This window comes from Cuculus canorus, chromosome 18 (assembly GCF_017976375.1).
Source record: "Cuculus canorus isolate bCucCan1 chromosome 18, bCucCan1.pri, whole genome shotgun sequence".
Lineage (NCBI taxonomy): Eukaryota > Metazoa > Chordata > Aves > Cuculiformes > Cuculidae > Cuculus > Cuculus canorus.
This window is the reverse complement of record NC_071418.1, coordinates 8,211,772-8,229,377: the sequence shown is the minus strand read 5'-3', so window position 1 is coordinate 8,229,377 and position 17,606 is coordinate 8,211,772. Positions and strand designations below refer to the sequence as shown.

At 46.3% G+C, this 17,606-nt stretch overlaps 1 protein-coding gene across 1 annotated transcript; it reads left to right on the top strand.

The window, feature by feature from the left end:
* The first annotated feature begins 1,812 nt into the window (after positions 1 to 1,812).
* LOC104057902 (myosin heavy chain, skeletal muscle, adult-like) lies at positions 1,813 to 15,512 on the top strand. Its single transcript, XM_054083215.1, has 38 exons — positions 1,813 to 2,055; positions 2,145 to 2,288; positions 2,380 to 2,536; positions 3,340 to 3,367; positions 3,465 to 3,576; positions 3,776 to 3,868; positions 3,991 to 4,054; positions 4,147 to 4,245; positions 4,362 to 4,465; positions 4,546 to 4,684; positions 4,921 to 5,039; positions 5,139 to 5,288; positions 5,579 to 5,749; positions 6,398 to 6,707; positions 6,857 to 6,927; positions 7,185 to 7,272; positions 7,367 to 7,484; positions 7,793 to 7,916; positions 8,003 to 8,139; positions 8,244 to 8,499; positions 9,261 to 9,503; positions 9,721 to 9,897; positions 9,981 to 10,126; positions 10,214 to 10,304; positions 10,393 to 10,782; positions 10,935 to 11,061; positions 11,239 to 11,357; positions 11,517 to 11,713; positions 12,019 to 12,202; positions 12,289 to 12,454; positions 12,612 to 12,736; positions 12,901 to 13,209; positions 13,309 to 13,512; positions 13,772 to 13,897; positions 13,993 to 14,163; positions 14,250 to 14,354; positions 14,499 to 14,594; positions 15,224 to 15,512. The coding sequence occupies exons 1-38, from the start codon at positions 1,849 to 1,851 to the stop codon at positions 15,377 to 15,379; spliced, it is 5,823 nt and encodes a 1,940-aa protein (XP_053939190.1). The 5' UTR covers positions 1,813 to 1,848; the 3' UTR covers positions 15,380 to 15,512.
* Positions 15,513 to 17,606: the final 2,094 nt, after the last annotated feature.

Genomic DNA, 17,606 nt, shown 5'->3' with positions numbered 1-17,606 from the left:
TTTCTGACCTTGCCCTTGTGTTATTCACTGAGCTTTAACCACTGAGCTCTTTTAATAACCAAAATGCCATTGACCAGGAGAACGTGTTTAGTTCTGACAGTATGTAAAGCAGCTCAAGTGACCGTGCCCTTTTCCTAGAACAAGATCAGTCACTCTCCAGGACTACTGGCAAATTCTTCCTTTCTCATAGTATCAGCATTTTACAGGACTGCCTGCCACCTCTAATGCCCCAATACGCTATTTTGACAGCTTTTGTTGTTGGAATAGTATGGATGTGTAAATGTGCGAGATACTTGTGATAGGATGGGAGTGCTGGACTGTGGATTTATCAGAGTGCAGAGGATCTTGGACTGCAGACTGAGTGTGTGATTGTCTGGAGTTGTGTTTGTGTGGATGGGTGTTAGTTTTAGAGTTGTAGGTAGTGAAGAGCTTCATCCCCTCCTTCCTGACTTGATTGAGGGCATCACTTGATATATGTTGACAGTGGGTACATATATGAGGAACAGGCTTAAGCTGTTTGGAAGGTTCCTTTACATTTTTTGTTCTAACATGTTCTTAAAAATCTGTACTAGAGGTGCAGGTGCAGTAAAAACACTGTCAAATTCTTCAATTGTAGTCAGTAAGTGTTACACACTTATGCTTACTCAGCTCTTTACCTAATGCATTTTTGTGTGTACCCTACCTTTCATTGGGAATGATTAGAAATAGAAAGTAATTATTTCTTTGTCTGGGGCTGCGTCTCAGTTCCCAAGACTATCATATGTAAGAATTTGGCCTGTGATAAATTTATTTGCCTCATTTCAAATATTTGACTCTTATGTTTGTCTAATTCATTTAACAAGAACATTTTTAGCGTTATTCCTCATGGTTTATCTAGTGCCCTTAAAGCATTTCTTCGTGAGCCTCAGAACATTATGTGGTAAACATTAATGTTATCTGCACAATGCAACTGGAAGAGCTGCAGCACAGACATGCGAAATAAATCCGCCTTGAGTCCAAGAGGAAATCATTGGAAATGCATCAATAGCATCCATAAGTCCTACATCCAAGTTCTCCAAGTGCCTTGACTGACTGAGATTCTCTCCTTAACTCTCTTGTCAAATTATTTATAGTGGATACATTCACATCGTTGGTGAGATACAAAACATTTCTAAATATATCTGATCAAATCAAATGACAATTATGCCCTTAGTTCAGTTTGCCAGACAATGCTTTGCCAAAGAATGTTTGCCAAAAAATGTTCTGACCGAAGAAAGAAGAGGAATCCCAAGTATCTGCCAACCAGACTCTATAAAAGTGTCTTTGCAGCGCCCTGCCCTGTCTCCCAGAAGAGTTTCAAGGTAAGCGTGCTGGGTCTAGTGATCTGTTGGGTTTAGGCGTCCACTGTTATTGCGTTTGTGCAGTGTATTCTTTCCTCTGAAACTAGTTTGCAGATATGTTTTTTCTATCTGCTTTCAAGACATCCGTGTATTTTTTACCTATACCTCCTTTATTAATTCCACTTAAGAATAAGAAGGCACTTTTAACGTTATTCATATTCTCAAATATGACACTGTGCAATCTGCAATACCAAAGTACAACCTGTACAGTGTCACAACACAGAAATAACAGGGGTTTTTAGTAGGTTATTCTGTATTATTCAAGAATGAAATCAAGATTTTTCTCTTCTGGATTAAAGTTATACAGGAAGAAGGTTACTTTTGCTAGTTTTAGCAATTCCAGTATGTGCTAAGTTTTAAAAATTGGAAAAGGTCTCCTTGCAAGGAAGGTGCATCAATGATCTACTGATGCTACATTTCTTTTATCCCACAGGGGTCTCTGCTGACGTACCTTCAATAAAGGGCAGACATGGCTTCTGCAGACTCTGAGATGGCTGTTTTTGGGGAGGCGGCTCCTTACCTCCGGAAATCGGAAAAGGAGAGAATCGAGGCCCAGAACAGGCCTTTTGATGCCAAGACATCCGTCTTTGTGGTGCATCCTAAGGAATCCTTTGTGAAGGGGACGATCCAGAGCAGGGAATCAGGGAAGGTCACTGTCAAGTCTGAAGCAGGAGAAGTGAGTAAAAAACAAGGTTTAAAAACTGTATATAGTTGCTAGTCTGTGCTCTTAGCCGACACACATGCATGCATCTCTTCCTCTGACAGACCCTGACTGTGAAGGAAGATCAAATCTTCCAAATGAACCCTCCCAAGTATGACAAAATCGAGGACATGGCCATGATGACCCACCTCCACGAACCCGCTGTGCTGTACAACCTCAAAGAGCGTTACGCAGCCTGGATGATCTACGTAAGTCCCGGCACAGCCTTCCTTTGGGGAGTTGGGAGGAACCGCTCTGCCAGGCTGAGCGCAGCCAACGTGCTGTCTCCCTTCCTTGCAGACCTACTCGGGTCTCTTCTGCGTCACTGTCAACCCCTACAAGTGGCTGCCGGTGTACAACCCGGAGGTGGTGTTGGCCTACCGAGGCAAGAAGCGCCAGGAGGCCCCTCCACACATCTTCTCCATCTCTGACAACGCCTATCAGTTCATGTTAACTGGTGAGTGGCTTGGTTTTCCTTAACGTTATCTGCCTGTGAATACTCACAGGGGAGAAAAGTCTTTCACTGCAAAATAGTTTGGTTTCATGGTGTTAGGAGGGTAGATGTCCGCTCATTGCTGGAAGCATTTTCTTGACTGGATACCATGATTGAGATTATTTTGCTAGCAATCAACGTTAGAATTTATTGTCCAAGATATTTGGGAGGATGTGGTTTAACACTGAATAAGTTGTCAGATTTTCCTTCAAAGAAATTTGGATAAACTTTTTACTTAGCTGGGGAGATTGTTCTTTGAATTATTTGCTTTGTAGGACTGAAAGTCACAAATGTGGAGTTCTGTAAATAAAAATGGGTGTAAAGGGAAAGGAGGTCACTGACAGAAAAAACATTTAGAAAGGCCTACGGCCTGATCAGAACTGTTTTTTCCTATGTTATCAAATTTATGAGAAGCACCGACTCCAACGAACTACACCTTAGAGTTCAATGAAACAGTAATTCTACAAAAATATTTCTTAGTTGGAGTAAATTTTCTAAAGCAAATGAGCAGCTCAACATAAAGAGAATAACCAGAAACAGAAGCATGTATACTACACCTCAGATTCACATCATTGTTGAGATGTCCACTTCCCAGCTACAGCTGGGAACATTAAAATGCTCGAAAGGAATTAGCAGTGAAGGCACACAGATTTATGAAAGGAACTAGCTGCCTACTGCTAGTGCATCTTCCAGTAGTTCAAGGAGTATCTTATCCGTGATATTCCTTATAGATATTTATATTTACTTTGTTTCTCCCTCTTCCCCAGATCGCGAGAACCAGTCAATCCTGATCACGTATGTACATCCCTGCTCGGGTCCCCGCGGGGCTGCCCGGTGCCAGGGGACCTCCTGCCTGACCACACGCTCTCTGCTTCTCTCTTGGGTTTGGCAGCGGAGAATCCGGTGCCGGGAAGACTGTGAACACAAAGCGTGTCATCCAGTACTTTGCAACAATTGCAGCCAGTGGGGAGAAGAAGAAGGAGGAGCAGACGGGCAAAATGCAGGTGGGTCAGGAAGAACAGACCGAACACTTAAAATGCAGTTGCTGTGTCGATTCAACACTGTGAGTGAATAGTTATCATTCCTGCAGGGAATGGTTGGGATGAGATCATTAATTAATAGATAATAGCTTCAATCAATGCTCGTCTCTGTTCCTGACGTAGTTTTTGGAACTTATAACCAGCAATAATTATCACCCTGCAGGGAACGCTTGAGGATCAAATCATCAGCGCCAACCCTCTGCTGGAGGCCTTTGGAAACGCCAAGACCGTGAGGAATGACAACTCCTCACGCTTTGTAAGTTGTTGCTTTGAATAAAACCTCTCCTCATTTTAACAGTGGTGATGGCCAGTGGTGTTCTCACATAAGCAGGTGGGGATGGAATGCAACCAGGCTGAAATGCTGCTTCTCCTTAACAGGGTAAATTCATCCGAATCCACTTTGGGGCCACAGGCAAACTGGCTTCAGCAGACATTGAAACTTGTAAGAGTCTCTCCTGGCCTGATCCCTTTCCTTCCTATATTCCCACCTCCGTGTGTGTTCCTGTGCCTGATTCTTTCCACTGTCCTTGCCAGATCTGCTGGAGAAGTCCAGAGTCACTTTCCAGCTGAAGGCGGAAAGAAGCTACCACATATTTTATCAGATCTGCTCCAACAAGAAGCCGGAGCTAATCGGTAGGAAAATATTGGCTTTTTTTTTTCAGGAAGATTGCTGAGCAATATCTTGTTGTGCAATCTGGACAGCTAAAGTAAACTTTTCTTTTTCTCTTTTTTTTTTTTTTTATTTTCAGACATGCTCCTCATTTCCACCAACCCCTATGATTTCCACTTTGTGAGCCAAGGTGAAATCACTGTTCCAAGCATTGATGACCAGGAAGAGCTGATGGCTACGGATGTAAGTAACACAACAAAAAGGTCATCTGGTGGAGAGGAGCCCTGGTAGATGTGCATTTACTTTACTGTTTCTGTTGTCAGAGTGCCATTGACATCCTGGGCTTCACTGCTGATGAGAAGACAGCCATCTACAAGCTGACAGGGGCTGTCATGCACTATGGCAACCTGAAGTTCAAGCAGAAACAACGAGAGGAGCAGGCAGAGCCGGACGGCACAGAAGGTACCAGCAAATTCAGCAAGTGTCTTGTTCAAAGAACGTCTCTCTTTGCAGAGGTGATATATTAGCGTACAGAGACAGGCCTTTGTTGGCCCAAGTCACCACAGAAAACACTGAGGAAAAGCCTCTTTATTGTCTGTCTAAATGCAGATGAATGCAGAGTTATTCTCACTGACCAAATCCTAGCCATTGCCCACAGATAAGCGCTTCTCCCTCTCTCTCTCTCTCCCGCTCTTCAGTGGCGGACAAGGCTGCCTACCTGATGGGCCTGAACTCAGCGGAATTGCTCAAAGCCCTGTGTTATCCCCGAGTCAAGGTTGGGAATGAATACGTGACCAAAGGTCAAACTGTGTCGCAGGTAAAGGGCTGGAAGTTAAAATTGCAAGGCTTGATAGCGTACTTGAGGATTGTTCTTTGATCCAAGGTGGTAACAACAGTCCTTTCTGCTCTACTTTAGGTCAACAATGCAGTTGGTGCCCTGGCCAAAGCTGTCTATGAGAAGATGTTCTTGTGGATGGTTATCCGCATCAACCAACAGCTGGATACCAAGCAACCCAGGCAGTACTTCATTGGTGTCCTGGACATTGCTGGCTTTGAGATCTTTGATGTAAGGAACAAGGATGTGCCACCATAGTCAAGGAGGAGGCTAGGGAAATGTTATGGTTCACTTTATTTCAATAATAATGATAATAACAACTATATTAGTAAATAATAAAGTCCTTTGAGGACAGTAAATTTTACAATAGAAGTCCTGCTAAGGAAATGCAGGCAGTTACAGTCTGGTTAGGAGAAGTATTGCAGCTGGGCAACTTGAAACAGCAGTAAAAGAATGCCCACAATACGCTGGGGGTTTTGCTACATCTTGAAAATATGTGCATTTCTCCTTGCTTTGGGCAGTTCAACAGCTTTGAGCAGCTCTGCATCAACTTCACCAACGAGAAACTGCAACAGTTCTTCAACCACCACATGTTCGTGCTGGAGCAGGAGGAGTACAAGAAGGAAGGAATAGAATGGGAGTTCATTGACTTTGGGATGGACCTGGCTGCCTGCATTGAGCTCATTGAGAAGGTACATTTGCCATACAAATGTAGCAACCTATTTGGGAATTCTGTGGTGTTTCCCAGACAGATTCAACTCAGAAAGAACTCACAGCCAGACGTGCATTGTTGGTTAAACTATATTTTTTTGCACTGAAATCTGGTTTAGCCTGGAGAAGAGAAATTAGCAAATGCAAACCTGTGCCATCAACCCTGCATTATCTGCTCTTCAATCATGGAAAAGGGAGCCTCAACTCCCACCAGTAGACTTCTTAAAACAAATTTGAGTCGATCTCCTTTCCTTTTTCCTCTGAAGACTCAAATCAAAACTCCACACACAAACTCAGGAAACTGATACCATATCACCTGATTTCACTAAGCAACTGGGCCCCTTGTAGCTATTTTCCCAATTATTTTTCTGTTTACCACATCTCCCTCCAATTCTGCTCCCAATTCTAACCTGAACCAGACAGTCTTTCTTACCTCTTCTGTGTAGACAGGGTGCAGAATGGGAGGAGAAGCCAGAAATTAGCTCCCTGGCAGAGCACAGCTCCTGACAAACTTAGGTCCTTATGCAGGCTGAGAGGCTATCAGCACACAGTGGTACCTTTGATGTTCATAGCACAAGCTTCTCATCCTTGTTATCTTTCTCTTGTTCACTTGTTGTGATACCTTCCAGCCCATGGGCATCTTCTCCATCCTGGAAGAGGAGTGCATGTTCCCCAAGGCAACAGACACCTCTTTCAAGAACAAGCTCTATGACCAGCACCTGGGCAAGTCCAATAACTTCCAGAAGCCCAAACCTGCCAAAGGCAAGGTTGAGGCTCACTTCTCGCTGGTGCACTACGCTGGCACGGTGGACTACAACATCACTGGCTGGCTGGAGAAGAACAAGGACCCCCTGAATGAAACTGTCATTGGGTTGTACCAGAAATCATCTGTGAAGACACTGGCTTTACTCTTCGCCTCCTATGGTGGAGCAGATGCAGGTCAGCTCTCTGATAACTGTATTTTCAGTGTGAGACAATGTTGGTACAGAATTAAGGAAGTAAACACTAAACACTAAACATTTGAAGTTGGTTTGTGTTCCCAATGTGCAATCCATATTTTAATACTTTTTCTTTTCTTCCCTTTGCAGAGGGTGGTGGTGGCAAGAAGGGTGGCAAGAAGAAGGGTTCTTCTTTCCAGACTGTCTCAGCTCTTTTCCGGGTAATTACTAGATCCTCTACTTTGTCTCCTTTTATTGGAAGAAAGGGAGTTCAACATGTGACAAGTGATGTTGCAACTCTTGAAGCCCTACATCAAGAGGATGAAGATTACATACTATAAGTAGATTGTCTTTCCATTTAAATGATGGGCAAGTTTCTTCACTTTTTCACCATGGAATGACAGGAATAGGTCAATTTCTTTCAGCTACTGCACAGCATTCAGGATGTTAATCTAAACTTCTCTTTTTACCCTCACAGGAAAATTTAAACAAGCTGATGACCAATCTACGCAGCACTCACCCCCATTTTGTACGATGCATCATCCCAAATGAAACCAAAACACCTGGTAAGGAGGTCCAATAGGAGGAAACATTGAGCAGCAGAAGCTCTTGTCCTGCATGTCAAACAGGAAGGGAGTCACTAATGCTGGTGTTTCTTAGGTGCCATGGAGCATGAGCTGGTGCTGCATCAGCTGCGCTGTAACGGTGTGCTGGAAGGCATCAGAATTTGCAGGAAAGGATTCCCCAGCAGAGTCCTGTATGCTGACTTCAAACAGAGGTAAGAGTGCTACACCTCTATCAGACAATGCTAAATAACCACAGTACCTTAAGAAATTTGAAACATTATACTTCATAAAGGACCTGAGTAGTAACACAGACATGTTTTAATTTGAGTTTATGATTGACTTTGTAATGATGGCGAGGATTCTCTGTGTTAATGATATGAACTCTTCACTCTCCTCCCCTGAAAGCACTGTCCGTAACACAGGACATTACTCAGTCAGCTGTGGCTGAGAAGGTTATGGGGCTCAGTGGCAGTGTGAATTTGTGTAATGTGGATTTCTTCACGTTTGTTTTCTCATGTAGATACAGAGTGCTTAATGCCAGTGCCATTCCAGAAGGTCAGTTCATGGATAGCAAGAAGGCTTCAGAGAAGCTTCTTGGATCCATTGATGTGGACCACACCCAGTACAGATTTGGTCACACCAAGGTAGAAACCAGTCCTATGTTCGAACTGTGTGTGCCTCTCTGAAGCACTGCCTGAGGATTATGTGCTCTAATGTTCCCTTTCTTAAGGTGTTCTTCAAAGCTGGGCTGATAGGTCTACTAGAGGAGATGAGAGATGAGAAACTCGCAGAGATTATGACCATGACACAAGCCAGGTGCAGGGGCTTCCTGATGAGAGTGGAATATCGCAGAATGGTAGAGCGGAGGTGGGTGTTTCTTAAGTACATATCATGTTCCCATGGTTCTTGACTAACAGAGTTTACATTCACCACCAACAAAGTATGCAATAGCCTTGTGAATTTTATTTCAGAGACTCAATTTTCTGCATCCAGTACAACGTTCGTGCATTCATGAATGTGAAGCACTGGCCCTGGATGAAGCTGTTCTTCAAGATCAAGCCCTTGCTGAAGAGCGCAGAATCTGAGAAGGAGATGGCCAACATGAAACAAGAGTTTGAGAAAACCAAGGAAGAGCTTGCAAAGTCTGAGGCAAAGAGGAAGGAGCTGGAGGAGAAAATGGTAGCCCTGCTGCAGGAGAAAAATGACCTGCAGCTCCAAGTGCAAGCTGTGAGTACCTCCTTTTGTTTGTCCTTGAGAGAACGATGTAAAACAGAACATTTGTTTGCCTAAGCAGAGGCTTGCAGGAAGCAAAAAAATGGGCAGTAGAAAACAATCTAAATCACACACTCTACTCTTGAGTAAACACGCCGTGACAGGGGCACAGTGGGCATCGTGACAGCCCCATGTGAGACTTGGCATTCCTGCCAACCGAGCCATGTAACACCAGGCAACATGAAATCCACAGCAAAGAGCTCTGAACTGGGGGGGACATAGCTTTGTCTACTCAGCTTTCAAAGCAGTGTCTGTCTAACAGAGTAAAGTCCAACTTTAGAAGGACCCACTTGTCCTACCTACAGCTACTCGTGAAGACCTTGATTACTTTCAGAAAGATGAATACTTCCCAGTTAGACTCTATTACAAAGAGGCAGATTCTTCAGACCAAACAAAACACCGCTTGTCCCACTAAATTTTTCTCACAAAGCCTTTACTCTGCCAATATTACAAGGTCCATCATGAGTCAGTCTTCAAAAGAAGAAGCTATGGAATGTTTTTCAATCTGTAACCCTCTCTGTGAGGCATTTGTAAGACAGGCAAAACTATTTGGAATCAATATTGATACCAGTAGACACCTGGCAAGATCTTCCATCTGTGGGAGTAAAAGACCAGGTTCAGCCCCCACTGTAACACATGCCACCATGTGATACAAAAAGCACAGCAGAAAATCTTCAAAACATTAAAACCCACTAAATTCTGTGTCTCCCCACCAGGAAGCAGATAGCTTGGCTGATGCTGAGGAAAGGTGTGACCAGCTCATCAAAACCAAAATCCAGCTGGAAGCCAAAATTAAGGAGGTGACTGAAAGGGCTGAGGATGAGGAAGAAATCAATGCTGAGCTGACAGCCAAGAAGAGGAAACTGGAGGATGAATGTTCAGAGCTGAAGAAAGATATTGATGACCTCGAGTTAACACTGGCCAAAGTGGAGAAGGAAAAGCATGCTACTGAAAACAAGGTACACACTTGGGAGATATCATAAGAGATCAACAAACTTATTGCTTCTCAGAGCAAAAGAACCTGCTACAGTAGGACACCGTGGCTTTGGGATGTTTCAGCTTGGCCTCATCTGAGAAGCAGAAGGAAAAACAGAATTCCTGGCTAAGAGCTGCATAGTGAAAATGTCACTGTGGCGCTATTTTCCACCCAAGTCTGACAATTGCTTCTATTTGTAGGTGAAAAACCTCACTGAGGAGATGGCAGCCCTGGACGAGACCATTGCCAAGCTGACCAAAGAGAAGAAAGCCCTCCAAGAGGCCCATCAGCAGACACTGGATGACCTGCAGGTAGAAGAGGACAAAGTCAACACACTGACCAAAGCTAAGACCAAGCTGGAACAGCAAGTGGACGATGTAAGCACATGTAACTAAAAGAAAAAGAAAATTTATAGAGGAAAGCACAGTCAACAGAGCAGTAATGGTCTTGCTTGTTGTAGTTGGAAGGGTCCCTGGAGCAGGAGAAGAAACTGCGCATGGACCTGGAGAGAGCTAAGAGGAAACTTGAAGGAGACCTGAAGCTGGCCCAAGACAGCATAATGGATTTGGAAAATGATAAGCAGCAGCTCGATGAGAAACTGAAGAAGTAAGTGTGGCTGTGGGGCACCTGAGTGTGGGGCTGGTGCATTTGCCTTTTCCCTTTGAGCTCTAACACGGTGTGCTTTGCCCAAAGGAAAGACTTTGAAATCAGCCAGGTTCAGAGCAAAATTGAGGATGAGCAAGCTATGGGCATGCAGTTACAGAAGAAGATCAAGGAGCTGCAGGCAAGTCTCTGTTCCATCCCCTGTGTCACCCCGGCACAGGTCAGGCAGGAGGAGGGCACGGGTGTGAAGGGTTCCCAATATTCTCCAGGCTCGGATTGAGGAACTGGAGGAGGAAATTGAGGCAGAGAGAACTTCTCGGGCAAAAGCAGAGAAGCATCGTGCTGACCTCTCACGGGAGCTGGAGGAGATCAGCGAGCGCCTGGAAGAAGCAGGAGGGGCTACAGCCGCTCAGATTGAGATGAACAAGAAACGTGAGGCAGAATTTCAGAAGATGCGTCGTGACCTCGAAGAGGCCACCCTGCAGCACGAAGCCACGGCTGCCGCCCTGCGCAAGAAGCACGCGGACAGCACAGCTGAGCTTGGGGAGCAGATCGACAACCTGCAACGAGTGAAGCAGAAGCTGGAGAAGGAGAAGAGTGAGCTGAAGATGGAGATTGATGACCTGGCCAGTAACATGGAGTCTGTCTCCAAAGCCAAGGTATTGAACTGCAGTAGGACATGCTCTCAGGGCCAAGGTCCAGCCCAGAGGCTACAGCTACCAGCCCCATTCTCATAAGAAAATCCTGGTTTTGAGAATAAGGCAGAGTGCCAGTGTTCATCTTCTTTCCTTTCTTGTATTTTGCTCACTAGGCCAATCTGGAGAAGATGTGCCGCACCCTGGAAGATCAGCTGAGTGAGATTAAAACTAAGGAGGAGCAGAATCAGCGCCTGATCAATGATCTCAATACTCAAAGAGCTCGTCTGCAGACAGAATCGGGTGAGACATCCTCATTGCTGAGGTGCAATGGGAGGACCTGCATGCCATGAGGTTACCACAGGGTAACATATGATATCCGGTTGAACTTCTCCAAGCCACATCTGAGTACACAATTGCAGGCAGAATCTGTCACATTGCTAATGGTCTATTTACTCTTTTTCAATTTACCCTTCCCAGGTGAATATTCACGTCAGGTGGAGGAAAAGGATTCACTGATTTCTCAGCTTTCTAGAGGCAAGCAAGGATTTACGCAACAGATTGAGGAACTCAAGAGACATCTAGAGGAAGAGATAAAGGTCTGGAAGTAGTCTATCTGTATCACCTGTGAAAGTATTCGAATAGTCCTAACTTTCCATTGGCCTATGCAGAGTGCCACTCTAATTTCATTGTCAGTCTTGTGGCCAAGAGACATCTCAAGACAATTATTCAGCTTACCAATCCCAATGTCCCCCCAGGCCAAGAACGCGCTGGCCCACGCCTTGCAGTCTGCTCGCCATGACTGTGACTTGCTCCGGGAACAATATGAGGAGGAGCAGGAAGCCAAGGGGGAGCTGCAGCGAGCCCTGTCCAAGGCCAACAGCGAAGTGGCCCAGTGGAGAACCAAATACGAGACGGACGCTATTCAGCGCACGGAGGAGCTGGAGGAGGCCAAGTATGGGGGAAGCGGGACATCAAATGGCTGGGGAAGGCTGAGAGTGTCCAGGGCAGTTGGAAATGGAGTCTCTGAGTGTGGGTTGGGAGAGAGGTGGGAGGGAGGCAGGGATGTACTGTCTCCTTGATGGAGGTGAAAGAGGGAAAGAGAGGAAAAGTGTGGTGTGGCAAAAGCATGGGTGGGGTGGACAATGGAGGCCTTTAGAGCTAGAAAGCCTGAGACAAGTGAAATATTCAGTAGGTGCCAGGACACAGATGTGGTAGACTCTTTTTCTCTAACCCGGAGCTGTGCTTATCTCCTCCCAGGAAGAAGCTGGCACAGCGCCTGCAGGATGCAGAGGAACATGTTGAAGCTGTCAATGCCAAATGTGCCTCCCTGGAAAAGACAAAGCAGAGGCTGCAGAATGAAGTGGAGGACCTGATGATCGATGTGGAGCGATCAAATGCTGCCTGTGCAGCTCTGGATAAGAAGCAGAAGAACTTTGACAAGGTCATTTGGGGGCTAGGCTTGGGGTTGCCGGGCAGAGCCTCCCCTCACACTCACCACATCCACACTCAGACCCAGTTTCTCTTCAGATCCTGGCAGAGTGGAAGCAGAAGTATGAGGAGACGCAGGCTGAGCTGGAAGCCTCCCAGAAGGAGTCTCGCTCTCTCAGCACAGAGCTGTTTAAGATGAAGAATGCCTATGAGGAGTCCTTGGACCACCTGGAAACGCTGAAGCGTGAGAACAAGAACTTGCAGCGTAAGTCCCTGGCCCTCAGCTCCTGGCAGGGCTGTCTCAGAAGGTTGTCACATTAAATGGGTCTGCGCCTACAGTGATGTCGGTCATCTTGGTGCACTGGGGCTTTACTCCATTCCAATCTGTGCCTGACCGCGCCACTTTTCACCCTTCCTTGCAGAGGAGATTTCTGACCTCACAGAACAGATTGCAGAGGGAGGAAAGGCAATTCATGAGCTGGAGAAAGTCAAGAAGCAGATTGAGCAGGAGAAGTCTGAACTGCAGGCCTCCCTGGAGGAAGCTGAGGTACACAAAGTGCTAAGATGTGGTGCCCAGACTGAAAGGACGGGACCAGTTGATTATAGTCAGAGATAGCAGGAAAGCAAGCCAAGTTCTCATGAAGTACTGTGTAGGATATGACTTAGAGAGGAAGCAGTAGTGTAAGTCACTGTTCCTGTTGCCTTATCCAGGCCTCCCTTGAACATGAAGAGGGGAAGATCCTGCGCCTCCAGCTTGAGCTCAACCAAGTGAAGGCTGAGATTGACAGGAAAGTAGCAGAGAAAGACGAGGAGATCGACCAACTGAAGAGAAACCACCTCAGAATGGTGGAGTCCATGCAGAGCACCCTGGACGCTGAGATCAGGAGCAGGAATGAAGCCCTGAGGCTGAAGAAGAAGATGGAGGGAGACCTGAATGAAATGGAGATCCAGCTGAGCCATGCCAACCGTGTGGCTGCAGAGGCACAGAAGAACCTGAGAAACACCCAGGCAGTGCTCAAGGTCTGTTCAGCAAAGCTATGGAAAGAAAAAATCTTGTCTAAACATTTTGGCACCTAATCACACAATGTTGCCTGACAATTCCTCTTGTCTCTTTTACAGGACACTCAGATACACTTGGACGATGCTTTGAGGACACAGGAGGACCTGAAAGAGCAGGTGGCCATGGTGGAGCGCAGAGCAAACCTTCTGCAGGCTGAAGTTGAGGAGCTACGGGCAGCCCTGGAGCAGACAGAGCGGTCGAGGAAGGTGGCTGAGCAGGAGCTTCTGGACGCCACTGAACGGGTGCAGCTCCTCCACACCCAGGTCAGCCAGTCTTCTAGAATTTAATCCCATCAACAAAGCGAGCAAAGAATGAGGTTGCTATGCATCTCTGAAGTGACCATTAAGTCAGCACTGGAAGAGCTATGGTGTAATATGGCCAATCCAGCCACGTCTGGTCTCCTCTATGTCCCTAACAATGACTCTTGCGTTCAAGACTTTCATAACCACCATTTGCATATTTAGCTGTTGATGTGGAGGCACTAATTCTAACGGTACAAACCATGTCTCTCCTGTTGCACAGAACACCAGCTTGATCACCACCAAGAAGAAGCTGGAAACAGATATTGTGCAAATCCAGAGTGAAATGGAGGATACGATCCAGGAAGCCCGCAATGCTGAAGAGAAGGCCAAGAAGGCCATCACAGATGTGAGTTGGGGAGTCCTTTTGCTGGAGCCTGTGCATGTATTCTCCTCCAACATGTCTCCAGCTTCACAATGGCTTTGATCCTTTGCTCTCATCAGGCAGCCATGATGGCAGAGGAGCTGAAGAAGGAGCAGGACACCAGTGCCCACCTGGAGAGGATGAAGAAGAACCTCGACCAGACAGTGAAGGACCTGCAGCACCGTCTGGATGAGGCTGAGCAGCTGGCACTGAAGGGAGGCAAGAAGCAAATCCAGAAGCTGGAGGCCAGAGTACGTAGTACTGGTATCTGTACAGAAATGAGCATGTCCCTTGGTGAGATACCAGGGCAGCTCCAAAGATGGGCTTGTTTTTGCAGGTGCGGGAGCTGGAAGGGGAGGTTGATGCTGAGCAGAAGCGCAGCGCTGAAGCCGTGAAGGGTGTGCGCAAGTACGAGAGGAGGGTGAAGGAGCTGACCTACCAGGTAAGGCAGGAGGGGTCCTTGGCCTGAGAAGAGTTTTCTCAGAGCAAGGCAGATTGTGTGTACGCCATCCTCAAAGGCAATTGCTAACTTCACATCATGCAGAATCAAGAAATCATTCTCTTTCCTGCTTTCCAACCTCTCTAGTCTGAGGAAGACCGGAAGAATATTCTCAGGCTGCAGGATCTGGTGGACAAGCTGCAAACGAAGGTGAAATCCTACAAGAGACAAGCTGAGGAGGCCGTGAGTATTGCTTGGAGAATGGGCAAGAGCCACCTTCCTTGGGGGTAGCATGATTATTGAGATGAGTGGGAAGATCAGGAAGGAAATACAGAGAAACTGCCAAGACATAACAGTCTTGGCCAGATCATTTGATTATTGCATTGTGAGGCCTTGCTGAGTTCTGGGCACCCTGCAGCAGTCAGGGATGAACAGAGAGGAGTGCTGCAGCCTGTTTTATACAGGAGGTCAGACCAAACAACTCCAGGGACTGCATCCTCTGAGTGAAGTTAACAGAAGTTCCTGAGTCTCTGCTGCTGCTAAACAGTAGAAGGCTTTAGGGTCCTTCTCGACCTTATAAGTCACACTCATAGCTGGGCAAAAAGTAGTGGTACAATGAGCACACTAATGACAAATCTAAATTACAGAATTGCTCCTCAAGCTTGACACTGTAGCAGCGACATGTGTCACAGGGGTGTCCTGAGGAAGGGAGGTTGGGGAAGTCTGTGTGAGGTTTCTATGTAAGCAGTGAGAGATGGTGGATGGAGGTCTGGGCCTTCCCTTAGGGAAAAGCCGCAGCTCCACAAGGTGGAGGTGCAGAAGAGAAAGCCCTGCCCTGGGCTCCTTCTCACCACCTCCTTCTCCCTGCACAGGAGGAGCTTTCCAATGTCAACCTCTCCAAGTTCCGCAAGATCCAGCACGAGCTGGAGGAAGCCGAGGAGCGCGCTGACATTGCAGAGTCGCAGGTCAACAAGCTCCGGGTGAAAAGCCGGGAGTTTCATGGCAAGAAGATAGAAGAGGAAGAGTGAGGATGTCGTGAGGCAACAAAGTGACCTGAGGGATGCACAAAATGTGAACCCTCTGTCACTTGGTTCTGTAATGAGTCTTTGTAGCCATGTCAATGTCTAGAGAATAAACACTGTAGATTCCCTTGCATACGCACCAGGAGCACCAGCTTTCATTTGTTCCTCTTTTTCTTGGTAAAGTCTATAGCACCATCTGGCTTTGGGGCAGCTTTGGCTCATAACTGCTGTGTACCTGTGTCACGGTCCAGCTTTTTGTCATCTGGTTCCTATCTTTATCCATCTCCTTTCTTTATTGTTTGGTGGCTGGAGCACAAAGAGAAATTTAACCTCACATGAAGAGAAATCAGGGACAATAATTCCTAACATTGAATCCTGCCAATCAGCCTCCCTACTGTTGTGTCCCAGCTATCATCTTAAGTTCTATTTACCCATTCAGCACCTCAGCACTTTCCAGCTATGCAGCGCATCAGGTGTGAGCAGCTCCTTTTGGTGGCTGCTCTCAGAGGCAGATTTGCGGAGCGCTGACAGTGAACAGGGTTTATGTTTTTTTGGAAGCTGACAGGAGGTGAGATTTAGTCTCCAATATGTTTGATTCATGGATTTAATTAGACAGGGGGACTGTGAAGACCATCACCCCACCCCCTCTTGGGTTCAAGCTGGCAAAGTTCTGTGACAACTCATTTAATTACTTCAAATGACAGGTCTGTCCTACCAGCCACTCTGCTTACCTTTCCAGTTAGTCAATCCGCTCCTTCTCCACTGAGTCGCTCAGTCATTTTCAGGCTGCAGGAAGCCATCTCAGAATCTCATCACTGGAAAGAGAAGACACAATGAATAGAAAAAGCTGTCAATCACACTCCCTAAGAGAAAGATACATCCAGTTCCTGTTTCCCTGCTGCAAAATTCAGGGAAGACCTGCAGAAACTGATCTCTGCATGGAGAAGCAGAATGAGAAGATGGTAAAAGGCCATTTCAATCTCTCTATGGCTGTCCTGAGGTTGGATATATCTTAACCAGATACCCCGCAAACACCTACATGGAGTAGACATGGCATGCTAGGCGTGGAGAAAGCTCTCCTCATGTTTAATTCCAGACGATGCAGTGCTGCTCAGCAGAATAAACAGAGAAGTTCAGGAGGAAAGTGTATCCGTAGCTTATGGAGGCTCCAGCACTCAGCCATGTCTTAACAGAAGGGCAGGGAAGAGGAGTTTTGCTCCAAAGGCTTGGGATGCCAGCATTTCTATTCGGCTTTGCCTAGCATTCCAAGGAGCTCAGCTTTCACAGAGAGGACTGCTGTCGGAAGAAACATCACTGAAGTGGACGCTGGGTGTTCCCTGTCGGATTGCCCGTTTGGTCTTATGATGTCTTTCTAAGCACGCCTAACAAATAATTGCAGCATAACTAACAGCTATTTGAAAGCTGCACTTCTTAGAGTGGATGTTTTCATACATCCTTTGTCTTTGCTTATGCTGGAAATACTTCTGCTTAACCCGCAGCACCTTGGGTTCAGTGCTGAACAAATGCATTTCCTAATCATTACTGAATGGAAGTTTATGATTATTTTGTCACCCCAGAAGTGCTGTACAACATCACTCACAAGAGACACCATCCCCTTGATCCTGTGAGCTGGAAACCTGCTCTGTGAAACACGTGAAAAAATCCGGAAGGAAGGAAGGAATGTGAATGCTTTGATGACACACTGATATCTCACCTCTGCTGCAGCTTCACTTCAGCAGCCAGTGTTCTCTGTCAAGTCTTCCTTGCTATATGCTATCTTGAAGTTAGAGCTTCCACGTCACATAAGCCACTGGGGATTCACAGGATGCACAGATCCCTACAGGCATGCTCTGCTAGTCCAGACAGCACAGCTAATACCACCAGCATGCTGCAAATCCCGCCGCGACTGCTTTTTCAAAGTCATCTACCAGAACCAGAAACTCTATCCCATCTTTCTGGGCTTAAAAGAAGAGTAGTAGGTTCAGCTCTGTCTCACAGAAGCAGTTTGGAAATGAGTGTTTGACTCCATCCTGGCCTTTGGTTTTTCGGGTGGTGGCTTATTACTTTGTTAGGGATGTGCTAAGTATTGAACTTAACACTTAATACTCATGTGAAACGCTGGTTCCAGGAGTAACTGGGGCAAAAGCTCACACTGGCTGGGAACAAACACTGTGAGGCCCAAGTCGAGGAACAGTTTTCTGCTGGGTCTGAAAGTGGTAGGTGAGATCTGGGG

Excerpts from the sequence above, each read along its gene's own strand:
- LOC104057902 (XM_054083215.1), top strand. The coding sequence starts at position 1,849 with ATGGCTTCTGCAGACTCTGAGATGGCTGTTTTTGGGGAGGCGGCTCCT. Across the intron at positions 8,500-9,260 it reads TGCAGCTCCAAGTGCAAGCT|GAAGCAGATAGCTTGGCTGA; the intron begins GTGAGTACCTCC and ends TCTCCCCACCAG. Across the intron at positions 11,358-11,516 it reads ATCTAGAGGAAGAGATAAAG|GCCAAGAACGCGCTGGCCCA; the intron begins GTCTGGAAGTAG and ends ATGTCCCCCCAG.